The 27,422-nt window shown below is 41.2% G+C and overlaps 1 protein-coding gene across 3 annotated transcripts in view; it reads right to left on the minus strand.

Annotated features, from left to right (window-relative positions):
• Positions 1-27,422, minus strand: part of syne1b (spectrin repeat containing, nuclear envelope 1b) — a 346,051-nt gene that overhangs the window by 143,736 nt on the left and 174,893 nt on the right. For all 3 annotated transcript variants that reach the window (XM_061894156.1, XM_061894155.1, XM_061894154.1), the window contains 21 exons: positions 25,819-25,971; positions 25,592-25,759; positions 25,252-25,428; positions 25,045-25,191; positions 24,855-24,980; positions 22,916-23,092; positions 22,563-22,828; positions 20,331-22,491; positions 19,914-20,251; positions 15,658-15,802; positions 15,374-15,592; positions 15,041-15,309; positions 14,816-14,981; positions 14,592-14,747; positions 14,359-14,511; positions 10,374-10,556; positions 10,142-10,279; positions 9,109-9,294; positions 7,361-7,483; positions 7,112-7,294; positions 919-1,062 (listed from right to left, as the gene is read on the minus strand). In XM_061894156.1, coding sequence (XP_061750140.1) covers positions 919-1,062; positions 7,112-7,294; positions 7,361-7,483; positions 9,109-9,294; positions 10,142-10,279; positions 10,374-10,556; positions 14,359-14,511; positions 14,592-14,747; positions 14,816-14,981; positions 15,041-15,309; positions 15,374-15,592; positions 15,658-15,802; positions 19,914-20,251; positions 20,331-22,491; positions 22,563-22,828; positions 22,916-23,092; positions 24,855-24,980; positions 25,045-25,191; positions 25,252-25,428; positions 25,592-25,759; positions 25,819-25,971 — 5,778 coding nt within the window. The remainder of the gene's footprint in view (positions 1-918; positions 1,063-7,111; positions 7,295-7,360; positions 7,484-9,108; positions 9,295-10,141; positions 10,280-10,373; positions 10,557-14,358; positions 14,512-14,591; positions 14,748-14,815; positions 14,982-15,040; positions 15,310-15,373; positions 15,593-15,657; positions 15,803-19,913; positions 20,252-20,330; positions 22,492-22,562; positions 22,829-22,915; positions 23,093-24,854; positions 24,981-25,044; positions 25,192-25,251; positions 25,429-25,591; positions 25,760-25,818; positions 25,972-27,422) is intronic.

Raw genomic sequence — 27,422 nt, forward strand, 5'->3', positions numbered from 1 at the left:
ACCGGCCACGAAATTAGTGACAGGTGCGTAGATGGCCCACCTGGGCCTTGTTATCTAATCACCTGTCACTATGTTATAAGCAGCAGCCAGGAGGAGAGACGGGGTTGGGGCTGGAGCCAGAGTGCAAACGAGAACGAAAGAGAAAAGGACAATTGCTGGAAAGCAACTGAGAGACTTATCTGTCACTTCATTTCTGTTAGTTTTTTGTGTTTTTGTATTTACTTCCTGTTCAGCGCTCTTATTTTGTTGTATTTCCTGTTTTATCCACGGAGCACTGTTGTTTTTCTGTTTTCGTTGATTGGCAGTGGTTCACACCTGCTGTCAATCACACTGGTGTCTATTTATGTTTCACTCGAGCACTCCTCAGTGCTCTGTTGAGAACGTTTATCTGCACGACTGCTTTATGTTTGCTTTTGTTATTTTCTTATGAGTATTAAATATTCTTACCTTCACTCTACTCTCCTGGATTCTTGCATACTGCAGCCATGCGACATCCCAACAGACTTATTGAAAAATAAAACAATATTGTAACCCTGAAACAGGCTCTGATGTCCGTGCTTGGTGGTCTGTAGAACCCCCAGGAGGGCAAGCCCCACACTAATCAATAATAAATAAATAACTTTTTACCATTAACGCAACTTCTTGAACAGGTGCGCTAGAAAACGGATGGATGGGTTAAAATGCACGAGAATGTTTTATATTTTGAACGTTATTTTTAACACTGTGATTACAAGCGGAATTATTCAATAATTAGCGTATTAAGCAGTGTCAGCTCGGAGTTATCTGAGAGCCAGATGCAGTCATCAAAAGAGCCACATCTGGCTCTAGAGCCATAGGTTCCCTACCCTTGTTATAAATGTTAGCCTGGGGTTTTTCAGCAGGCCCATAATTAAAGGATAAGTCATTGGCGTGGCTTACTTCATGGTGAAGGATCTGTGCCTGCAGCTCCTGGATGTTGCTGCTGGTGATGGGTTGGTCCTGGATGACACCATGGGCTTCCTCTATCAGCCCCTGCAGCTCTCGGACTTCCTGCTCGTACTGCTCATACTGCACCACCGCCTCCTGTGACACACCACGGCGTTTAGCTCACCCTTTCTCACACTGGACCCCAAATTATTAAAAAAAGAGATTAAAAAAAAATATGAAAAAAGAAAGTCAAAGTTATGAGATTAAAAAGTAAGGTAAAAAAAAATCACAATTATGAGATAAGAAAGTCAAAAAAAAAAATAAAAGTCTAAATTATGAGATTTAAAAAGTCACAATTATGAGATAAAAGTCATATTTACGAGATAAAAAGTCAAAATGATGAGATATTCTCTAGGTATGAGATTAAAAGTCATAATTGTGACATAAAAAGTAGGGATGATGTTCGAAACCGCTTCTCCCGGTTGTTCGATAAGAAAAGAACCGATTCTATGGACTCGAATCCCGCCATCAGTGTGTGAATGCGTGTGTGAATGTGGAACTACTGTCAAAGTGCTTTGGGCTCCTTAAAAAGGGGTAGAAAAGCGCTATGCAAGGACAACCAGCCATTTTTACCGTTTTTTAAGAAACGGTTCCCGTTATCGAGGCCACTATAGCAGTGGTTCTCAAATGGGGGTACGCGGACCCCTGAGGGTACTTGAAGGTATGCCAAGGGGTACGGGAGATTTTTTTAAAATATTCTAAAAATAGCAACAATTCAAAAATCTTTTATAAATACATTTATTGAATAATATTTCAACAAAATATGAATGTAAGTTCATAAACTGTAAAAAGAAATACAACAATGCAATATTCAGTGTTGACAGCTAGATTTTTTTGTGGACATGTTCCATAAATATTGATGTTGAAGATTTCTTTTTTTGTGAAGAAATGTTCAGAACTAAGTTGATGAATCCAGATGGATCTCTATTACAATCCCCAAAGAGGGCACTTTAGGTTGATGATTAATTTTATGTGTAGAATTCTTTATTTATAATTGAATCACTTGTTTATTTTTCAACAAGTTTTTAGTTATTTTTATATCTTTTTTTCCAAATAGTTCAAGAAAGACCACAACACATGAGCAATATTTTGCACTGTTATACAATTTAATGAATCAGAAACTGATGACATAGTGCTGTATTTTACCTCTTTATCTCTTTTTTTCAACCAAAAATGCTTTGCTCTGATTAGTGGGTACTTGAGTTAAAAAATGTTCACAGGGGGTACATCACTGAAAAAAGGTTGAAAACCACTGCACTATAGTAAAGAAAAAGAGTTTGTTCTTTATTCGAATCCTTGGGAATAAATCCTGTCCCACAGGAAATGCCCTGTGGGTCATCACAGGAAATGACGTAGCTCAGTCATTAGGCGGCAGATACAGAAAGCAGCAAAAATAATAGACCAGAAAAAAACGCCTCAAGGCACGGCTTCATTTCTTATTGTCGTTTTCTGCTGCATATTTCACTACATCCAGTTTGTAATCTGCAGTACATGATTTCCTTTTCGGTGACATTTTTGTTCAGCCCTTCTCAGTTTTTATAAGTTACCGCCAACGATGAAATGATCCATTTTAATAGCTACTGAAGTCGCATATAGCATATAGCATTCCATGACCCACAATGCACTTCTGCCATGACCCTCCCACGCCAAATTCTCATTGGTTGACGTGTGTTTGACGATTGCTGACATTTTCTTCGTCTCTTCCGCAAATGAGATAAATAATATTATTTGATAATTTAAGGAAATGTGTTAATATTTTCACACATAAGTCACACATAACTGTGACTTATAGTCCGAAAAATATGGTGAATCGAAATTATGAGACAAAAAGTCAAAATTATGAGATAAATCATAACTATGAGCAAAAAAGTCTGAATTATGAAATAAGACTGTCAAAGTTATGAGATAAAAAGTCATAATTATCAGACAAAAAGTTATAATAAGATTTAAAAAATCCAAATTATGAGAGAAGAAAGTCTAAATTATGAGACAAAAAGTCAAAATTATGAGACAAAAAGTCGAAATTATGAGACAAAAAGTCGAAATTATGAAATAAATCATAACTATGAGCTAAAAAGTCTGAATTATGAAATAAGACTGTCAAAGTTATGAGATAAAAAGTCATAATTAGACAAAAAGTTGAGAGAAAAAAAAATCTAAAATATGACAGAAGAAAGTCGAAAATAAGAAAGTCGAAATTATGAGACAAAAAGTTGAAATTGAGACAAAAAGTCGAAATTATGAGACAAAAAGTCAAAATTATGAGATAAATCATAACTACGAGCTAAAAAGTCTGAATTATGAAATAAAACTGTTTAAGTTAAGAGAAAAAAAGTCATAATTATCTGACAAAATGTTATAAGATAAAAAAAATCTAAATTATGAGAGAAAACAGTCAAAATTAAGAAAGTAAGTCGAAATGATGAGACAAAAATTTGAAATTATGAGACAAAAAGTCGAAATTATGAGTCAAAAAGTCGAAATTATGAGATAAATCATAACTACGAGCTAAAACGTCTGAATTATGAAATAAGACTGTTAAAGTTATGAGATAAAGTCATTATTATCAGACAAAAAGTTATAATAAGATAATATGAGAGAAGAAAGTCAGAATTAGGAAAGTAAGTCAAAATTATGAGACAAAAAGTCGAAAATATGAGATAAAAAGTAAAAAATTATGCGATAAATCATAATTACGAGCTAAAAAGTCTGAAATATAAATAAAGACTGTTAAAATTATGAGATAAAAAGTCATAATTATCAGACAAAAAGTTATAATAAGATAAAAAGTCTAAATTATGACAAGAAAGTCGAAATTAAGAAAGTAAGTCGAACTTTTGAGACAAAAACTCAAAATAATGAGATAAAAAGTCAAAATTATGGAATAAATCATAAGTATGAACTAAAAAGTCTGAATTATGAAATAAGACTGTCAAAGTTGTGAGATAAAAAGTCATACTTATCAGACAAAAAGTTATAATAAGATAAAAAAAGAATCAAAATTATGAGAGAAGAAAGTCAAAATTAAGACAGTATATCGAAATTATGACAGAAAAAGTCAAAATTATGAGACAAAAAGTTGAAATCATGAGTCAAAAAGTCGAAATTATGAGATAAATCATAACTACGAGCTAAAAAGTCTGAATTATGAAATAAGACTGTTAAAGTTATGAGATAAAAAGTCATAATTATCAGACAAAAAGTTACAATAAGATAAAAAGTCTAAATTATGAGAAGAAAGTCGAAATTAAGAACGTAAGTCGAAAATGAGACAAAAAGTTGAAATTATGAGACAAAAAGTCAAAATTATGAGACAAAAAGTCGAAAATATGAGATCAAAAGTAAAAAATTATGAGATAAATCATAACTACGAGCTAAAAAGTCTGAATTGTAAAATAAGACTGTCAAAGTTATGATATAAAAAGTCATAATTATCAGACAAAAAGTTATAATAAAATAAAAAGTCGAAATTATGACTAGAAAAGTCGAAATTAAGAAAGTAAGTCAAAATTATGAGACAAAAAGTCGAAATTATGAGACAAAAAGTCAAAATAATGAGACAAAAAGTCAAAAATATGAGATAGAAAGTAAAATATTATGAGATAAATCATAACTACGAGCTAAATAGTCTGAATTATAAAATAAGACTGTCAAAGTTATGAGATAAAAAGTCATAATTATCAGACAAAAAGTTATAATAAGATAAAAAGTCAAAATTATGAGAAGAAAAGTCGAAATTAAGAAAGTAAGTCGAAATTATGAGACAAAAAGTCAAAATAATGAGATAAAAAGTCAAAATTATGAGATAAATCATAAGTATGAACTAAAAAGTCTGAATTATGAAATAAGACTGTTAAAGTTATGAGATAAAAAGTCGTAATTATCGGACAAAAAGTTATAATAAGATAAGAAAAATCAAAATTATGAGAGAAGAAAGTCGAAATTAAGACAGTAAATCGAAATTATGACAGAAAAAGTCGAAATTATGAGACAAAAAGTTGAAATCATGAGTCAAAAAGTCGATATTATGAGATAAATCATAACTACGAGCTAAAAAGTCTGAATTATGAAATAAGACTGTTAAAGTTATGAGATAAAAGTCATAATTATCAAACAAAAAGTTATAAGATAAAAAAAATCTAAATTCTGAGAGAAGAAAGTCAAAATTAAGAAAGTAAGTCGAATCTATGAGACAAAAAGTTGAAATTATGAGACAAAAAGTCAAAATTATGAGACAAAAAGTCAAAATAATGAGATAAAAAGTAAAAAATTATGAGATAAATCATAACTACGAGCTAAAAAGTCTGAATTGTAAAATAACACTGACAAAGTTATGAGATAAAAAGTCATAATTATCAGACAAAAAGTTATAATAACATAAAAAGTTTACCATTAATTGATTAACGTGGACCCCGACTTAAACAAGTTGAAAAACTTATTGGGGTGTTATCATTTAGTGGTCAATTGTACGGAATATGTACTGAACTGTGCAATCTACTAATAAAAGTATCAATCAATCAATCAAAGTCTAAATTATGAGAAGAAAGTCGAAATTAAGAAAGTAAGTCGAACTTTTGAGACAAAAAGTCGAAATTATGAGACAAAAAGTCAAAATAATGAGATAAAAAGTCAAAATTATGAGATAAATCATAAGTATTAACTAAAAAGTCTGAATTATGAAATAAGACTGTCAAAGTTATGAGATAAAAAGTCATAATTATCAGCCAAAAAGTTATAATAAGATTAAAAAAAATCTAAATTATGAGAAAAAAGTCGAAATTAAGAAAGTAAATCGAAATTATGAGACAAAAAGTCAAAATTATGAGACAAAAAGTCGAAATTATGAGATAAATCATAACTATGAGCAAAAAAGGCTGGATTATGAAATAAGACTGTCAAAGTTATGAGATAAAAAGTCATGATTATCAGACAAAAAGTTATAATAAGATTAAAAAAATCCAAATTATGAGAGAAGAAAGTCAAAATTATGAGACAAAAAGTCAAAATTATGACACAAAAAGTCGAAATTATGAGATAAGTCAAAATTATGAGATAAATCATAACTATGAGCTAAAAAGTCTGAATTATGAAATCCATCCATCCATCCATTTTCTACCGCTTATTCCCTTTTGGGGTCGGGGGGGGGCGCTGGCGCCTATCTCAGCTACAATCGGGCAGAAGGCGGAGTACACTCTGGACAAGTCGCCACCTCATCGCAGTGAATTATGAAATAAGACTGTTAAAGTTATGAGATAAAGTCATAATTATCAGACAAAAAGTTATAATATAAAAAGTCTAAATTTTGAGAAGAAAGTCGAAATTAAGAAAGTAAATCGAAATTATGAGACAAAAAGTCGAAATTTTGAGACAAAAAGTCAAAATTATGAGACAAAAAGTCAAAATAATGAGATAAAAAGTCAAAATTATGAGATAAATCATAAGTATGAACTAAAAAGTCTGAATTATGAAATAAGATTGTCAAAGTTATGAGATAAAAAGTCCTAATTATAAGACAAAAAGTTAGAATAAGATAAAAAAAATCTAAATTATGAGAGAAGAAAGTCGAAATTATGAGACAAAAATCCGAAATTATGAGACAAAAAGCTGAAATGATGCGACAAAAAGTCGAAAATATGAGATAAAAAGTCTGAATTATGAAATGAGACTGTTAATTATGACTTTTTATCTCATAACTTTATCAGACAAAAAGTTACAATAAGATAAAAAGTCTAAATTATGAGAAGTCGAAATTAAGAAAGTACATCGAAATTATGAGACAAAAAGTCGAAATTATGAGAAAAAATGTCAAAATAATGAGATAAAAAGTCAAAATTATGAGATAAAAAGTCAAAATTATGAGATAAATCATAAGTATGAACTAAAAAGTCTGAATTATGAAATAAGACTGTCAAACTTATGAGATAAAGTCATAATTATCAGGCAAAAAGTTATAATAAGATAAAAAAAATCTAAATTATGAGAGAAGAAAGTAAAAATTAAGAAAGTAAGTCGAAATTATGAGACAAAAATTTGAAATTATGAGACAAAAAGTCGAAATTATGAGATAAAAAAATTGAAATGATGAGATAAGAAAGTCCAAATGATGTGGGTAGCATTGGGGTATTTCATTAGAGAGGTGGTGTACCTGCAGGATGTTGCACTGCTGGATGGCCACGTGCTGCAGGTGGCTGGCCTCCTGCTGCAGACGCACAGCTGTGCGACAAATGGCCAGGTTGGGCATCACTTCCTCCGGGACCTGCAGAGCGCTCTGGCACAGCTGCAGCGTCTGCACCTGCTGCTTGAAACTCTCCATGTCGGCCAACAGACGCTGTCCCGAACAAAGAGGGTTTTCATCATTGACACTCGGGGCCATCCCCGATCTTCTGGTGGTTACCTGTCTCTGGACCAGCTGCTCTTTAAGGCTCTGGCGTGCCAGCTCCGGTGAGGTTAGCGTGGCTTGGACCTGCTCTAAAGCCACATGCAAGGCCTTGACTTCACATTCCAGGGCTTCCATACTCTGAAGACATAACCGTTTTCAAATGTATTAGTACAAGCAGTCATCACAGTTACTGCATTTTCCAGACTATATGGCGTACTTAAAATCCTTTAATTTTCTCAAAACTCGACACTGCGCCTTATAACCCGGTGCACCTAATGCACAGAACCCTTTTGGTTGTGCTTACCGACCTGGAAGCTACTTTATTTGGTACATGGTGTAATAATAAAAGTGACCAGTAGATGGCAGTCAAACATAAGAGATATGTGTCGACTGCAATATGATTACTGTCACACATAAGAGACAGGTGTAGACTGCCATACGATGGCAGTCACACATAAGAGATACGTGTAGACTGCAATATGATGGCAGTCGCACATAAGAGACAGGTGTAGACTGCAATATGAAGGCAGTCACACACAAGAGATAGGTGTAGACTGCAATATGATGGCAGTCACACATAAGAGATAAGTGTAGACTGCAATATGATGGCAGTCACACATAAGAGACAGGTGTAGACTGCAATATGAAGGCAGTCACACACAAGAGATAGGTGTAGACTGCAATATGATGGCAGTCACACATAAGAGATAAGTGTAGACTGCAATATGATGGCAGTCACACATAAGAGACAGGTGTAGACTGCAATATGATGGCAGTCGCATATAAGAGACAGGCGTAGACTGCAATATGAAGGCAGTCACACACAAGAGATAGGTGTAGACTGCAATATGATGGCAGTCACACATAAGAGATACGTGAAGACTGCAATACGATGGCAGTCACACATAAGAGATACGTGTAGACTGCAATATGATAGCAGTCACACATAAGAGATAGGTGTAGACTGCAATACGATGGCAGTCACACATAAGAGACAGGTGTAGACTGCAATGTGATAGCAGTCACACATAAGAGACAGGTGTAGACTGCAATACGATGGCAGTCACACGTAAGAGATAGGTGTATACTGCAATTTGATGGCAGTCACACATAAGAGATAAGTGTAGACTGCAATATGATGGCAGTCACACATAAGAGACAGGTGTAGACTGCAATATGATGGCAGTCGCACATAAGAGACAGGTGTAGACTGCAATATGATGGCAGTCACACATAGGAGATAGATGTAGACTGCAATACGATGGCAGTCACACATAAGAGATACGTGTAGACTGCAATATGATGGCAGTCGCACATAAGAGACAGGTTTAGACTGCAATATGAAGGCAGTCACACATAAGAGATAGGTGTAGACTGCAAAAATGATGCCAGTAAACAACAAAAATTTATATGTACCATTGAAAATATGGAAAATTACACACGGCGCTCAAAAATCCATTAGAATATTTTAGTAGGACTTTGGTAAGCTATGAAGCCGCACCACTTAATGGATTGTACTGTGCTTCAACATAGGAGTACTATTATACTGTGTGTATAAGCTAAGACATATTATCTGGTGTTTTGCCTCGCAACATTATGCAAAAGCAACATTTCTTACCTTCTGGTACCTGCTGATCTGTATTTGGGATCTGCATAAATCCATTATACCTTTTTTGTATGAAAATAGACCTGCTCATTGGCAGCACGCCTTATAATCCAGTGCGCCCTAAGGTCCGGAAAATTCGGTATATAGACTTTTTTACCCTCTCTGCATCCTCCAAGCTCTGCAGCCGTGTCTGGATGCATTGCTGGAGCTCCTCCGTGTGTCTGCTGAGCTCGCACACCTGCTGGCTCATGGACTCCACCTGCAGGACTTCCGACAGAAGCTCCACTTTCTCCGCCATGGACTCCAGGTCTCCATGGAGCTCGCGGGACTCTCTGAGGACAGCCTGCATGGAGGATGTAAGCAAAAGCATCATTGCAGAAAGAGAGCACTCATGATAGAATTCCACAATTGGCTATACTTTGAAATTTAAAGTTAAGGTGACAAGCAGATATGCAGTTGTTTTGAAAAAAAAAATCTGATTCTTTGTGTTAAGATTTGATTAAAAATAAATTCTCAAATCAACACGATTCTTGTAATACATTATTTGTTTTTTATAAAATACAAAAAAAAACATTTTTAAAAACAGTTTACAGGCTTCAAAAGCTCCTATTGGCAGCTAACGTCTGCGATGAGGTGGCGACTTGTCCAGGGTGTACCCCGCCTTCCGCCCGATTGCAGCTGAGATAGGCGCCAGCGCCCCCCGCGACCCCAAAAGGGAATAAGCGGTAGAAAATGGATGGATGGATGGGCAGCTAACGTACAACTTGGGAAAAAAGTAATAATGATGCCTATTATGTAAATATATATATATTTCTTAAACGTTATTTACAAAAATACAGAATGTCAAATATAAAAAAGAAACTAGAGCAACACCAAACCACTCCCAGCTTTACAATACTTAGAATAGACATTTACAAGTCAAATAAAAAATACTTTACAAATACAAGACTTATTAAAATACAATACTAAAAAAAGGAAAACCAAAAAATACATAAAAGCAACAGTAAAAATAACAATATCAATATTAGTTTTGTTTTTTTTAATCTAAAAATGTATTTAAAGAAAAAAAATACTTTTTAGAGGCGGTACAGTACCGAATATGAATCATTAGTATCACGGTGCTATACCAGTACCGGTATACCGTACAAGCCTACATGTGAGGCTAACTTCCACAGTACTTTGCAACCCACCAGGCACACCCGTATCTGCTCCTGCAGGTGAAGTGAGGAGTTCCAGATGATGTTTGCCCTCACCAGGCTCTTGCCTTTCTCCGACCACCTCACAATGAAGTCCAGCATCTCGTGATACTCATCTAAATAGCAAACAGCCTGCAGAGCCAAGAGCACAGTGAATAATATTGAGAACGCCATACTTCTGGATTAGGACAGATTTAAATTGAAAAAAAGGATGAAAAAATAACACCTTTTTGAGCCAGTTATTGCGGTAGTCTGCTAGTCGAGTGGTGTGGTGGTGTATCTCTGACAACTTGCTGATGGCGTCGCTAAGCTGCTTGGCCAGCAGAGGGTTCCGCCGACCAAACTCCTGCACGGCAGCATCCAGCTCAGCCAGCGTGTGGCCGCAGACGTCCAAGTCCTCTGCCAGACTCTGCATTCAAAACACAGCATGTTTGCAAGAGGAGATGACGGCAGACTGACACTAGGGGTAGGTAAAGTTCAATGATTTGTTATATACCGTATTTCCTTGAATTGCCGCCGGGTATATAGTATGCGCCTGCCTAGAATTACTGCCGGGTCAAACTCGTTTTGCAAAATAATTAGCGCATGCTTAGCAATATCGCCGGCTCAGGATTAACGCCGGGTCAAACTCGTTTCGCAAAATATTATTTTTATTAGCGCATGTCTAGAATTTCCACCGGGTCAAACTCGTTTCGCAAAATAATTAGCATATGCCTAGAATTTCCGCCGGGTCAAACTCGTCACGTCGCGAGTGACACTTCACCTGTCATCATTTTCAAAATGGAGGAGGCTGATTTCAATCATTTGAAATCGTATAAAGTTAAGAGCTATTCAGTAAGATTTAAGGTCCAAGTTATTGAATATGCTAAAAAGAACAGTAAGCAGCTATGTTTTATTAATATACCGTAGCTGCGTGTGTCAAATATGAGTCATTAAATGACTCCCGCCTCCTGGTGGTAGAGGGCGCTAGTGATCCTTCTTGCGACTACCCGGCTGCAGAGGAATTGACAACAAACATTGTGTGTTTATTTTTTCCTCTCGCTTGCACTTTTAACATGGAGGATTACATACAGTATCTAAAATAAAACAGTTTTCAAAACTGGACTTTCGATCGAAGCAGGAAGTAATAAAGGAAGATCTCCATCAAGACAGAGACTTTTAAAACTGAAGAAAGATAAGGAAGACTTCTATAAACAAGTTATCGATGCTTTTGATCAGAAGGAGCAGCGCATGGACTTCATTTATAAGTAAAGGTAAGACCATAATAACGTTTTTTTTATTAAATGTGCTTTTCATGATGGTACCCTTACATCACACTCAAATTTTTAAGCGCAGGCCTAAATTTACCACGTCTTTGGTAAATGCGGGAGTGAGAAGAGGTTTTAAAATAATTAGCGCATGCTTGCCTTTACCGCATGCCTTTGGTAAACGCCGGAGTGAGAAGAGGTTTTAAATTAATTAGCGCCCCAGCGGCAATTCAAGGAAATACGGTATTTGGACTTTTTGCTGTTTTCCTGTGTGTAGTCTTTTACTTCTTGTCTTGCGCTCCTATTTTGGTGGCTTTTTCTCTTTTTTTGGTATTTTCCGGTAGCAGTTTCATGTCTTATATTTCCCGCATCTACTTTGTTTTAGCAATCAAGAATATTTCAGTTGTTTTTATCCTTCTTTGTAGGGACATTGTTGATTGTCATGTGATGTACGGATGTACCTTATGGACGCCATCTGCTCCACATGCAGTAAGTCTTTGCTGTCGTCCAGCATTCTGTTTTTGTTTACTTTGTGGCCAGTTCAGTTTTAGTTTTGTTCTGCATAGCCTTCCCTAAGCTTCAATGCCTTTTCTTAAGGGAACTTGCCTTTTGTTTATTTTTGGTTTGAGCATAAGACACCTTTTTACCTGCATTTACAAAGCAATTAGCTACCGGCTGCCACCTACTGATATGGAAGAGTATTACATGGTAAGCACCAACACATCAATTGCAGACTATAATTACTGGTTCGCAAAAAATGTTTTTAACCCAAATATGTGATTCCAGAAAACACAGAGTGAGATGTTGTACCTCTTATGGTTGGGTATCGTGTATCGATTGGAACCGGGACTAACTTTCCGATTCTCCCAGAATTGTTCAAAAGTTAGAATTTCGATTCCTAGTTTCGATACCCAGTCCGCTGACCGGAAAAAAAGAATAAGCATAAAATTACATGGAAGCCACGTAAAATGATGTGGAGGCCACATAAAATGAAGTGGCAAACCACATAAAATGACGTGGAGGCCACATAAAATGATGTGGCAAACCATTTTAAATGACGTGGAGTCATGCCACATAAATGATGTGGCAGACCACATAAAATGACGTGGGTGGAGGCCACATAAAATGAAGTGGCAAACCACATAAAATGACGTGGAGGCCACGTAAATGTCGCGGCAGACAACATAAAATTATGTGGAGGCCACATAAATGACGTGGCAAACCACATAAAATGACGTGGAGGCCACATGAATGATGGGGCAGACCACATAAAATGATGTGGAGGCCACGTAAAATTACGTGGAGAACACATAAATGATGTGACAGACCACATAAAATGACGTGGGTGGAGGCCACGTAAATGATGTGGCAGACCACATAAAATGATGTGGAGGCCACATAAAAAGGTTTGGCAGACCACATAAAATGATGTGGAGGCCACATAAATGATGTGGCGGACCACTTAAATGATGTGGAGGCCACATAAAATGACGTGGAGGCCACATAAAATGACGTGGCAAACCACATAAAATGATGTGGAGGCCACGTAAAATAACGTGGCAGACCACATAAAATGACGTGGGCGGAAGCCACATAAAATGAAGTGGCAAACCACGTGAAATGACGTGGAGGCCACGTAAATGTCGCGGCAGACAACATAAAATTATGTGGAAACCACATAAAATGACGTGGAGGCCACATGAATGATGTGGCAGACCACATAAAATTATGTGGAGGCCACATAAAATTACGTGGAGAACACATAAATGATGGGGCAGACCACATAAAATGACGTGGGTGGAGGCCACATAAATGATGTGGCAGACCACATAAAATGATGTGGAGGCCACGTAAAAAGGTTTGGCAGACCACATAAAATGATGTGGAGGCCACATAAATGACGTGGCGGACCACATAAAATGATGTGGAGGCCACATAAAATGATGTGGAGGCCACATAAAAAGGTTTGGCAGACCACATAAAATGATGTGGAGGCCACAATAAAAGACGTGGCAGGCCACGTAAAATGATGTGGAGGTCACGTAAAAAGGTTTGGCAGACCACATAAAATGATGTGGAGGCCACATAAATGATGTGGCGGACCACATAAAATGATGTGGAGGACACGTAAAAAGGTTTGGCAGACCACATAAAATGATGTGGAGGCCACATAAATGATGTGGAGGCCACATAAAATGAAATGGCAAACCACATAAAATGGCATGGAGGCCACATAAATGACATAGCAGACCACATAAAATGAAGTGGAGGCCACGTAAAATAATGTTACAGACCACATAAAATGATGTGGAGGCCACTTAAAATGATGTGACGGACCACATAAAATCATGTGGCAGACCACATAAAATGATGTGGAGGCCACATAATGATGTAGCAGACCACATAAAATGATGTGGAGGCCACATAATGATGTAGCAGACCACATAAAATGATGTGGAGGCCACATAAAATAATGTGGCAGACCACATAAAATGATGTGGAGGCCACGTAAAATGATGTGACAGACCACATAAAATGATGTGGAGGCCACATAAAATGATGTGGAGGCCACATAAAATGATGTGGAGGCCACATAAAATGATGTGGAGGCCACGTAAAATGATGTGACGGACCACATAAAATGATGTGACAGACCACATAAAATCACGTGGCAGACCACATAAAATGATGTGGAGGCCACGTAAAATTATGTGGAGGCCACATAAAATGAAGTGCCAGACCACATAAAATGATGTGGAGGCCACATAAAATGATGTGAAGGCCACATAAAATGAAGTGACAGACCACATATAATGACATGGGGGACCAAATAAAATGACTTTGCGCACCATATCTGGCCCCCCGAGCCTTAAGTGTGCCTAGGCCTACAAAACTAGGGGAGGATTCTATTTTCCGAGCTGACCTTTTGAAAAGCCCAAAGAGTTCGGAAATAAACAAAGTTACCTTGACTTCTTCTTTGGCCTGGTCAACCTCTGCTGACTTTTCCTTGAATTTGGCAGAAATGGCTTTGAGTTTTTCCGAGACCTCGTGGATTCTGGACCTGAACTCCTCTTTTATTTCTCTGGTTTTCTGTATGTCTCTCTCTTTGGACAGAACCTACAAAGCACGGGGGCACAACGTGACAAAAAGCCATGCTGCACCACAGACATACTGCATGTTGCCAAGTAAGACCGCACCTGATCCTCGATGGCCCCCAAAGCCAGCGAGACCTCGGCCAGCTGCATGGAGATTTCCGAGGGCAGGATGGTGTAGAGGTCCAAGTACTTGCTCTGTTGCCGCTCGGCTAATTTGTCCACGTTCTGGCGATACGTAATCACGTCTCCGTGTACGACCTAGGGGCGTGGAAAGACAGGATAATGATGTTTCTGCAAACTCTTCAGCATGTCTCCAGCAGGTGCACCTCCAGTTCTTGGAGTAGAGCGTCAATGTCTGGCGTGGGGTTGAAGAGAAGCTCCCTGGTCTCTTGGATCCATGCCTTCACAACGTTGAGTTCTCGCTCCACTTCTTCTCTGTCCCTCAGCTCCTGAGCTGCCTGAGCTCGCTTGGTCCTGGACTCTGTCAGGAGGCTGCAGACGACATGGACGGTCAACATTGCACCTGATATAAGACTCCAGGGTCTCACTACCTCTCCATGTGCTCCTGAACAGCTCTGATCTCCTTCAGGCTGGGCAGCTCTTCCTGCTCGCTGGTAGGTGAAGGCACCTCCACGTCGTGCAGCAGGCTGAGGGCGTACTGGCGCAGCAGCGTGAGGGATGACAGCTCTCTCTCCAAGTCCTGACTCAGCAGGTCGTGCTGCTCCAGCAGAGACTGCAGGGTGGCCTTGGAGGCCTTCTCCACCGCGCTGTCCGGCACCCGACCTCGCAGCTCGTCGGCAACCGTCCCCACCTTCGTCATCTTTGAACGGAATGGCGAGCATGAGTTTCTGTACAGCTTGCTGCGGGGAAACGAGGCGGTCTACCTTCTCCCTGAACGTCCTCCACTCTTGCGCCGTGTCCTCCAGGACTCGCTCCTGCCCGCGCGCCACGCTGCGGAGTCGGGTCCAGCGCTGCCACACGGTGGTCATGGAGCGACTGATGGTGGCCTTGCTGGCATCGCTGCCCACCTGCTCCAGCTGAGCCGCCTGCTCCTCCAGACCACTCAGCTTCTCTTGGAAGCCGTTGACCAGTGAAACCAGGGTCTGAAAATGATAATATTATGTATAAACTATGCTGACTACTATAAGTCTTACACATCTACCCCCACCTGGTGACTGCGCAGCTTGTCCTCGGCCTCTTGGCTCGTTGCCGCTTTGGCGGTTGAAAACTGTGTCAGCTTCTTCTCAGCTTCGTTCATGATTTCAATGACGGTCTGCCTTGCCTCCTGGTACGACTTCCACTGAGCCACACAACTAAGAAAATCAGAAAAGAGAAACATTCATGAGTTATAAAAAAAATATTACACATACCTGCAATATTGTCAACAACTCTGGGGGTGTTAGAATAATTATGTCAATCAATCAATAAATCAATTTTTATTTATATAGCCCCAAATCACAAATGTCTCAAAGGACTGCACAAACCATTACGACTACGACATCCTCGGAAGAAGCCACAAAAGGGCAAGGAAAACTCACACCCAGTGGGCAGGGAGAATTCACATCCAGTGGGACGCCAGTGACAATGCTGACTATGAGAAACCTTGGAGAGGACCTCAGAAGTGGGCAACGCCCCCGCCCCTCTAGGGGACCGAAAGCAATGGATGTCGAGCGGGTCTAACATGATACTGTGATAGTTCAATCCATAGTGGCTCCAACACAGCCGCGAGAGTTCAGTTCAAAGCGGATCTAAGACAGCAGCGAGAGTCCCGTCCACAGGAAACCGTATAAGTTAAGTGTATAAGTGTATCAATCAATCAATCAATGTTTATTTATATAGCCCCAAATCACAAATGTCTCAAAGGACTGCACAAACCATTACGACTACGACATCCTCGGAAGAACCCACAAAAGGGCAAGGAAAACTCACACCTAGTGGGCAGGGAGAATTCACATCCAGTGGGACGCCAGTGACAATGCTGACTATGAGAAACCTTGGAGAGGACCTCAGAAGTGGGCAACGCCCCCGCCCCTCTAGGGGACCGAAAGCAATGGATGTCGAGCGGTTCTAACATGATACTGTGAAAGTTCAATCCATAGTGGCTCCAACACAGCCGCGAGAGTTCAGTTCAAAGAGGATCCAAGACAGCAGCGAGAGTCCCGTCCACAGGAAACCGTATAAGTTAAGTGTATAAGTGTATCAATCAATCAATCAATGTTTATTTATATAGCCCCAGATCACAAATGTCTCAAAGGACTGCACAAACCATTACGACTACGACATCCTCGGAAGAAGCCACAAAAGGGCAAGGAAAACTCACACCCAGTGGGCAGGGAGAATTCACATCCAGTGGGACGCCAGTGACAATGCTGACTATGAGAAACCTTGGAGAGGACCTCAGAAGTGGGCAACGCCCCCGCCCCTCTAGGGGACCGAAAGCAATGGATGTCGAGCGGGTCTAACATGATACTGTGAAAGTTCAATCCATAGTGGCTCCAACACAGCCGCGAGAGTTCAGTTCAAAGCGGATCCAAGACAGCAGCAAGAGTCCCGTCCACAGGAAACCGTATAAGTTAAGTGTATAAGTGTATCAATCAATCAATCAATGTTTATTTATATAGCCCCAGATCACAAATGTCTCAAAGGACTGCACAAACCATTACGACTACGACATCCTCGGAAGAAGCCACAAAAGGGCAAGGAAAACTCACACCCAGTGGGCAGGGAGAATTCACATCCAGTGGGACGCCAGTGACAATGCTGACTATGAGAAACCTTGGAGAGGACCTCAGATGTGGGCACCCCCCCCCCTCTAGGGGACCGAAAGCAATGGATGTCGAGCGGGTCTAACATGTTACTGTGAAAGTTCAATCCATAGTGGCTCCAACACAGCCGCGAGAGTTCAGTTCAAAGCGGATCCAAGACAGCAGCGAGAGTCCCGTCCACAGGAAACCGTATAAGTTAAGTGTATAAGCGTATAAGTTATCACACAACTATTATGCTTAAAGGCCGTTGCTATAGTTATTATCAATTGTGCTGAAGTTGTACTTTTCTATTTGTTCAAAGGGACAACTTGCAATCTTGGACTGCGAGTTGTCCAGTGTATCAGTGTTTGTGTTCAGACCCGGCCCGCTGACTGCCAAAGGCGAACATCGAGTACTTTGACGCAGTCAAAGCAGAGACAGGGCGATATCATGAGTGTCACCACATTTCCATTTCTGAATAATCATATATTGTGTCTAACTGGGGCTGCTAAAATTAGCCCCTTCCTTCAGAAACAGCCTCAGTGATGTAACCAGGGACCTCCCGAATAAATAGTGGAGCACATGGGCTGTGCCTTAGTGCGTAGGTTGGAAATGTAACTGAGTGTACAGCCAATACGTCTCTCTTCATTGAGCAAAATGAAACTCTGTCTCTGCATGATTCCTTGCTTCTTAATAATAATAATAATAATAGCTTAGATATATATCGTGCTTTTCTAAACACTCAAAGCGCTCACAGAGAAGTGGGACTCAACATTCATTCACACCTGGTGGTGGTAAGCTACATCTGTAACCACAGCTGCCCTGGGGTAGAGTGTGGAAATACGACCATATCACACAAGTTCTCAAATCCCTTCACTGGCTTCCTGTTCCACTTAGAATTGAATACAATGTCTCCCCACTAACCCACCAGTGCCTCCATGGAAATGCCCCCTCTACTTCAAAGGACTGCTCACCCCCAAATCCTCCACACGACACCTCCTCCAACCTCCGAGAACAAGGCTACGAACTATGGGAGACTGGGCTTTCTTCTCCGCCGCTCAGGTTCCCTGTTCTCCCTGACCAACTGAGGGTACCACAGACTATGGATGCTTTTAAAAAAGGCTTAAAAACCCTTCTTTTTTTAAAAAAGCCTTTTTTTTTAGATCAATCAATCAATCAATCAATCAATGTTTCTTTATATAGCCCTAAATCACAAATATCTCAAAGGACTGTACAAACCACTACGACTACGACATCCTCAGAAGAACCCACATAAGGGCAAGGAGAACTCACACCCAGTGGGACGCCAATGACAATGATGACCTTGAGAACCTTGGAGAGGACCTCAAATGTGGGCAACCCCCCCCCCCCCCCCCCCCTCTAGGGGACCGAAAGCAATGGATGATAGTATGATATATGCATACTAGTTCTAGCTATTAGGCTGTTTTATTTTTTATTTTTTTTAATTTTTATTATCTTTTTATTTTATTTTAATACACTGTAGCACTTTGAGGTTGTTTACTCAATGTTAAGTGTTTTTTTTACAAATAAAATCTATTATTATTATTATTAACATATATTCAATTGAATAGACTGCAAAGACAAGATACTTAATGTTTGAACTAAGAAACATAATTTTTTTTGCAAATAATCATGAACTTAGAATTTAATGGCAGCAACAGATTGCAAACAAGTTGTCAGAGGGACATTTTTACCAGTGTGTTACATGGCCTTTCCTTTTAACGAAACTCAGTAAAGGTTTGGGAACTAAAGAGACACATTTTTTAAGTGGAATTATTTCCCATTCTTTTTTGATGGGCAGCTTAAGTTGTTCAATAGTCCGGGGTCTCGGTTGTGGTATTTTAGGCTTCATAATGTGCCACACATTTTCAATGGGAGACAGGTCAGGTCTGGACTACAGGCAGGCCAGTCTAGTACCAGCACTCTTTTACTACGAAGCCACGCTGTTGAAACAGGTAGCTTGACATTGTCTTGTTGAAATAAGCAGGGGCGTCCATGAAAAAGACGTTGCTTGGATGGCAACATATGTTGCTCGAAAAGCTGTATGTACCTTTCAGCATTAATGGTGCCTTCACAGAGCTCCGGTCCTACAAAGCCTGTGGCTTTTCTGGGTGTTGCTGATGAATGGCTTTGGCTTTACATAGTAGAGTTTTAACTTGCACTTACAGATGTAGCGACAAACTGTCGTTACTGACAGTGGTTTTCTGAAGTGTTCCTGAACCCATGTGGTGATATCCATTACACACCGATGTGGCTTTTTGATGCAGTAGCGCCTGAGGGATCGAAAGTTCGTAATATCATCGCTTGCGTGCAGTGATTTCTCCAGATTCCTGTCTTTTCAGTCTATTCAATTGAATATAAAATGAAAATCATTGTATTCTGTTTTTATTTACCTTTTACACAACGTGACAACTTCCCTGCTTTTGGGGTTTGTAGAATATATTTGACAGTGTGTTGTGCAATGTTTTGTACACGACTAGTCAAAGAGAGTTATCCTTTTCTTGGCACTTTCTCGTGTACTCTTAAAATCATGACAAAAAATCCTTGCTATATACATTTAGCACGGTTTTTCACGACCCCCCTGCAGTACCTCTGCGGACCCCTGGATACGAAGACCCCCTGTTGGAGACCTCTCATTTAGCCTTTTAGCTTGCACTACCTTTGAAGGACATCTTGATGACACTGCAGCTGATCCCGGACCTCCAGGCCTCTCTGCTTGGCCGACTCCACGCTCACCCGCAGCTGGCCTTTGGCTGTGGGCTTGACGAGGTTCTCCAGCTGGGGCAGGAAAGTTTCCAGCTCATCCAGGTGGATGAGAAACTCCTGCTCGGTGGCCATGATGCCGCCGTGCTGCCGCAGACATTCCTCGTAGTTCTCCACGTCCACGCCCAGGCTGGCCTCCTGCAGGAAGGACACGGCGTCTTCCAGCCATTCGCAGGCCGCCTGCATCCTAAAGTGGTACTTCTGGCACAACAGCAGGGCCTGCTCCAGGGTTACCTTCACACAAGGGTAAACATGCCTCCTTACGTATGACAATTCATGAAGAGAACCAGATTCGACAAAAGACGACTGATACCTGTCTGGAACTCAGTTGTTTCTGAACATCTGCCTGCAGCTTGGCCATTTCTTCAAGGCTAGTGTCAACGTGGGTCGGCACCAGCTCGTTTGCACTGGTGTACTTCTGCTTCTCCCTGCTGCTCAGAGCGGCCACGATCCGAAGTGTGGACTGAACCTCCTCCTGCATTATTTGCTGTTTCCTGATCTCCTCCTGCACTTTCTCCACCCGCATGTCCACGGTCACGGCGGACCCCAGCTCGTCCTGCACCTGCTGCAGCCAGGCCAGCGTCCGTTCTATCTCCGTCTCAAAGTCTTTGCTCTGGACGAAGCGGTTCTCGCACTCCTCGATGAGGTCCCCGACCGCAGCCTGCAAGGATCGCAGCTCCTCCTGCCACAGGACCACTTGCTCTTTGGAGGCGTTGTGGGCTGTTTGGTCCTTACGCGGTGCCAGAGAGTCCATTTGCTCCATGAGCCTCGATAAGTGAGAGTTGGCGCTCTGGAGGCTTCCCGCAAGAGTGTGGTAGTTCTTCAGCCTTTCCTCTGCAGACTGAGTCTCAGCGTTGACCTTCACCAGCTGCTCCTTGGTTGCCTTCAGTTCCGAGTCCACCTGCATGGCCATCGCCTTCTGGTCCTCGAATGACTCCAAGGTTTCATCCAGATGCTCCATTTTCTGTTCAAGCAGCCTCTTCAGACCGTTGTAGAGGCTGGTGAGCTGGGTCATTTCCTCGGGGCACCAGGGCTGTCCGGTGCTACGGAAGCCTTCCTTCTTCTGGTTCAGTTCGCTCACAGCAAGACCCAGATGGCTCAGGTCCACTTGGATGGCTTTGTAATCACTCTGCAGGGTGAGAACCTCTTCGGTTTCCAGGCCTACAGGCTGCTTTCCCAGATGGTTGAATTGCTCCTCAAGCTCCTCCAGGGCTTTTTGAGTGATATCTATGAAAGAGGTGTACTCGTTCCTGGTAAAGATGGCCTGTTGGATTTTCTCCTGTTTCTCTCTGGCTAGTGCTAATATGTTGTTGTATTGCTGTGGGAGCGTATTCAGTTTTTCATCCAGATAGCAGTGGTCCACTTCATTCAGAGTGGCCAGAATCTCCTGTCCTGCTCTTTGCACAATCAAGAGAAGGTTCTCATACTCCACTGCCTGCTCGACTATCTGCTGATACTTCAACAGCTGTGCCTCTAATTCGCCGTCTCCGACCATGAGGTTGATTTCAGGAAATGTGATGATGTCCGCTTGTTTTATCCACTGGCATATTTTTTCGAGATCGTTCTTGAAGTACTTCCTCGAGACAAACACCTTTTCAAGATCTTGTAGTTTCTTCCCACACCTGTGTAGAGTTTTATCGAAGATGTTTTGCAACTCCTGCAGCTTGGTGAGGATCTCGTTCCTTTCGTCCTCGTTGGCGTCCCGCATCAAGTCCCTCCCCTGAGACCATAAGGACGTCAACTCGCTCTGGTAAGCCTTCAAGCTGCTTTGAATGTTCCGGCACGTTCGGACCTGCTTGGCGAGGTCATCGGGTAACAAAGCCACGTTCTCTTCGGCCAGGGCCTTCTTCTCATTTTGCTGGACCCAAGAAATAGACTGGTTGACGGCCATCAGGAACTGAGTCCTCTCGGTGAAGGCCTTGCTGAGATGTTTTCTCCGCTGCACCACTTTCACGCTCAAGGACTCCACCTCTGACTGAGTGTCGGAAATCAGCTGCTGCAGACGCTGACGCTCGCTTAGACCGAGACGGGCCAGAACCCTGTCGGCGTCGGTCATGGCTTGGGCCAACAGCAGCTGCTTCGCCTCCAACTCGCTACAAATACTCAAGTGGTCAAAGAGGAAACTCTGAGCCAGCTCTGGAGGGGGACTCATCTTCATGGCCTCGGACAAGGTGGGCTGCTGCTCCTCAGCCCAATCCCGAGCTTCCCTCAGACGAGTCTCCACCTGGCCCATTTCCTCCAGGGTCACCACCGAGTCTTGGATTTTCTTCTCAATGTGGTTTTGCATCTGCGACCAGCGCTGCTCAAAGTGACTGATTTGCTCTTTGACCAGCTCCTTGTCGTCCAGGTTCAGACGCTGGATAACTTTTTGTTTCTGCTCCTTCAGATCCTCCAATGTACCTTTTTGTCCATCCAGTTCCACAGCAAGTTTGCGTAATGCCTCCAAGTGCTGGGAGGAGCTTTCAGCATCGGTTCTGCATTGTAAGAGAAAGAATAATGATTGATGGTAAGGAAGACTACGGTGTGTTTTTTCACACAAGCACACCTTGCTAGATTGTCCCACTGTTTAGCCCCCTGCTCAAACAGAACTTCTACGGCGGCCATACAGTCGTGGTACTCTTTAGACATCTGGAGGTCCTCCTGCCGCTGCCTCTGCAGCTTGCTGGCCTGATGACAAAGGTCCAGCCAGGAATGACTCAGACGGTCCAGCTCCGCATGCTCTGGCGAGTCCTGGCCTGGAGACAGTTTGCTGACTTTCTCCGTCATTCTGGTCAGGACACTTTGTTTGGACTGGAGTAGCTGGCTACATTCCTGCGTGTCGAGAAGATCAAGTCAGTAAACATCTTTGATGGCTTCAGGTGAAAAGCGTCCAAACATCGCTGGGCGACCCTCTCCTACCTTGGCTTGAGAAAGCATGTTTTGAGCAATCTTGGTCTCCAACTCTGCAGGTCTTCTGGACAGAGTGAGGATTTGCTGTTCCATATCTTGGAATAAGCTCGTCAAATCCTGCTTCTGCTCTTTGATCTCCCTCCAGCCCTCTGAAAGTTCCTGAGCGCGAGACATGCTCTCCTCGATCTGCAAAGACAACAAAGAAAGTGTACAATGAACATGTCCTCCAATTAGTTTTTGGATGATATCAATATTAAACATCTATATGTGTGTGCATATATTAAAAATACATGTTTAACTTTAAACATTAACATATACACACATAAATAGATGTTTAATATTTATATAATTCAAAAATATTGGAGGACTTGTTATATATATATATATATATATATATATATATATATATATATATATATATATACACACACATATACATACATATATGCATTGAGGACCACATCGCATTTATATATCCATCCATCCATTTCTACCGCTTGTCCCTTTTGGGGTCGCTGGAGCCTATCTCAGCTACAATCGGGCGGCAGGTGGCGTACACCCTGGACAAGTCGCCACCTCATCGCAGGGCCGCATTTAAATGTGTATATATATATATATATATATATATATATATATATATATATATATATATACAATAAAAATAATTAAAAAAAATAAAAAATAAATATATATATATATATATATATATATATAAATAATAATTTAAAAAAAATTATATATATATATATATAAATAATAATAAATGAAAAAAAAAATATATATATATATATATATATATATATGTACCGTATTTTTCGGACTATAAGTCGCATTTTTTTTCATACTTTGGCCGACTTATACTCTGGAGCGACTTATGTGTGAAATTATTAACACATTACCGTAAAATATCAAATAATATTAATTAGCCCATTCACGTAAGAGACTAGACGTATAAGATTTCATGGGATCTATCGATTAGGAACGTTATCATAATGATATTATGATATGATAAATGGGTCCAAAAACTATTTGATTAAGTTGTTATTAACTACTTTTTGGTCCCATTTGCTTTTAACCAAATAAATCAAGTATTGTGAGTGTATATTACCTGTCTGTATTTGTATCTGAAGCAGCAATAGCTATCCTCCATGAAAACCTACTTTGTATGATCGCATTCATTTTGTCTTAAAGTCCAGTTTAGAGAAGTATTTCATCTTGGATACAGTAAATAATCCTCTATATTGGCAGACAGTCATTTAATTCAATTTCATTCCAAAAAATTTAACAATATTTTTGCATCCGACAAAAAACACCCATAGACTCTGGCTTACTCTAATAAAAATGCCATGTTTGTTATAAATACAGTTAAAAAAAAAAAAGAAAAGACAAAAGGCTTGCTTCTGCTGGAGAGACCTGTGTCTGCTAGCTTGAGCGCCCCCACTTCTCCCAGTGTGGCAAGTCAGAGTACTGCTGAGGCATTCAACTGCAAGTTGACAATATATCGCTCCCTACCTGGAGGCAGAGGTACTTGCTGCCTCAAGACCTGCCTTTTGTGGAAAAGGCAGGTGGCAACAATCATGCGCCCCCTCGCACGCACATGCCCAATGCACACCGCGCGTAGCCGTGGAGGCACCGCCTGTGTCTGCCTCATTTCTCATCCACTGCATTGTTTTGATCAGGAAACATGGAATTTCCGCGATTTTGACCATAAAAATGACCAAAATATACTGGAACCACACCAAAATCACATAGAAAGCATAAACCAAAAGAGAAATATTAAAACTTATTTTATTCTATTACTTCGTTCTGGAACATCTCATGGTTAAGCCACCTGGTGGCAGGTGAGGCACTGCCTCACTTGCCTCCCCTGACAGCATGTCTCTGAAATATATATATTTATTTATATTTATAACACCATATTTATACATATATATATATATATACTTACAGTTAGCTTGACCTTCTGAACTTGTGCTGCAGTCACTCTCACGGCGTCATCAGACAGGTCGCACACTGAACACACCAGGTCTAAGTAGGTGCTAGCCTGCTCCTGAAGGGCCCGGAAGTGCTTCACCTGTTACCATTGGATTTGTCAGAAACAAAACAGCAAATATGATCTGTTGCAATATCCGCAGTACCTGTTTTAGCGCCTCTTGCAGACCAGATGGTCCATGATGGTTTAGGCGGAGTTCCTCCTGGACCGTGGCAAGCCAGGTCTGGCATTGCTGAAGAGTGTCTTGATGGTTGACGTGCTTCTGCAACTCTCGGTCCAGACTTTGGTGCACCTGTCGACCGTGTGTATTGAAATCTTTGGTCGCTCCGATTCTGGACGTCTTTGAACTCACCCTCTGAGCAGTGCTGCATATGGCCGAGTAGCTGTCCCGAGTTCCCTGCTGGTGAACCTGCACCTGTTGGCTGATCTTAGCCTGGACTTGGTCGGTGCAGCTGGCGACCAGATCTTCTCCTTTCTGCTTCAAGCTTGTCAGACGTTCTTCAAAACCTGCAATCTCCTCCATTATGGCCTAAAAACAACCAAAGAGATGAATGCAGAATATACAGTGGTGGTCAAAAGTTGACATACAAGACTATGTTACATTTCAGCTGACACATTTTTCGATGTCATTCCCCAGGGGTCGCCTAATGAAACATAACCCAGTCATGAAGAAAAGAGTGAGATAGTGTCACCTTGTGGCGTGCAAGTTGCTGGGTGGCCATCTCCATGCTGTTGGTCTGCATGGATCTGGAGGTGACGAGCCGACTGGACATGTGCAGGAGCCATTTCTCCACCTCCTGCAGTTCACTGTTGTAGCCTTCATGCTCCTTCACCCACTCCACCAGGTTCTGGACCTGCGTCTGAAACACCGGGACGGTTCGGCACAGACTTTCCCTTAGCTTTACAAAGTGAGCCCTACCTTAGCCTGCAAGCAGAGCTCCTGGAAGTCAGCCTGCAGCGTGTTCATGTTGTCACGGATGATGGGGTCGTGGACTGTGTCTAGCAGGGCTTCACCTTTCTCCAACACTGATTTCACAGCTGATTGGTGTGACTGCACCACCTGCTGGATGGTCTGCAAATGGCACACACAAACTTTTGTCACTGGCTCGCTCTCTTTAAGGCAAGCCCGGGCAATTATTTTGACTCGGGGGCTAGATTTAGGGAAAAAAATGTTTAGGAACACTAGTACAAAAGCTCACAATAATGTTTTGATAACGTTATGGACAGACCACCTTAAAGACAGAATGGAATTTTGTACATTCTATTACTGAATAAGACCCAGAATTTACATGAAAATAAAGAATGTGGGGTGTGGACAGAGGCGTGGCCAGCGCTGCCTGCAGGAGCAAAGATCATCGCCTCTGTCCATGGTGTTGAGGACAGAGCAGTGCCAACGGCGAGAAACATATGAACAGGTGATTCGATTTCCCAGGTGGTACAAGTTGTCTAATCACCTGTTGTCTTTAACAGTAGCAAGAGGAGGAAGGACTTGGAGACTTGGAGAGACTGAAAAGTCAAAATAGCGGAAACTATTGATGAGCATTAAAACGTTGTTCAATTCTGGATGCCGGTCTCTTGTGGCGTGTGTGATCAGCGGAACCGCTTGGGCGCGAATTCCGCAATTAGGTTTTTTTTCTCAAAACCAAGCAGCCTAAAATGTCCTCAAAGAGTAAAAAAAATAATATATTTCAATATGTATCATAACAAAAAGGGTAATATTAAAAAAAATGGATGGATGTTGATAGTCCAACTCATACAGGCTGGTACACACAAGCTATGGAGATGATATCAATAGAAAAAAACTGGATTTAGTTGAGATAATAATGAGTCATATATTGGAATTAAGCATCCATTATTTACATTTGTTTTAACTATTAAATGAAAATAAAATATGACCTCTTTTATCTTTGTGGAAAATATTTGACACAATGCGTTGTCAAGCTTATGAGATGCGATGCAAGTGCAAGCCACTGTCACACTATTGTTCTTTTTTTTAATGTTTTTATGTCCATCCATCCATTTTCTACCGCTTGTCCCTTTTTGGGTCGCTGGAGCCTATCTCAGCTGCATTCGGGCGGTAGGTGGGGTACACACCCTGGACAAGTCGCCACCTCATCACAGGGCTAACACAGATAGACAAAACATTCACACTCACATTCACACACTAGGGCCAATTTAGTATTGCCAATCAACCTATCCCCAGGTGCATGTCTTTGGAGGTGGGATTGGCCTATCCCCAGGGGCGTGTCTTTGGAGGTGGGATTGGCCTATCCCCAGGGGCGTGTCTTTGGAGGTGGGATTGGCCTATCCCCAGGTGCATGTCTTTGGAGGTGGGAGGGGCCTATCCCCAGGGGCGTGTCTTTGGAGGTGGGATTGGCCTATCCCCAGGGGCGTGTCTTTGGAGGTGGGAGGGGCCTATCCCCAGGTGAATGACCTTGGAGGTGGGAGGGGCCTATCCCCAGGTGCATGTCTTTGGAGGTGGGAGGGGCCTATCCCCAGGTGCATGTCTTTGGAGGTGGGAGG

The sequence above is a fragment of the Nerophis ophidion genome, linkage group LG03 (genome assembly GCF_033978795.1).
Source record: "Nerophis ophidion isolate RoL-2023_Sa linkage group LG03, RoL_Noph_v1.0, whole genome shotgun sequence".
NCBI classification, from domain to species: Eukaryota; Metazoa; Chordata; class Actinopteri; order Syngnathiformes; family Syngnathidae; genus Nerophis; species Nerophis ophidion.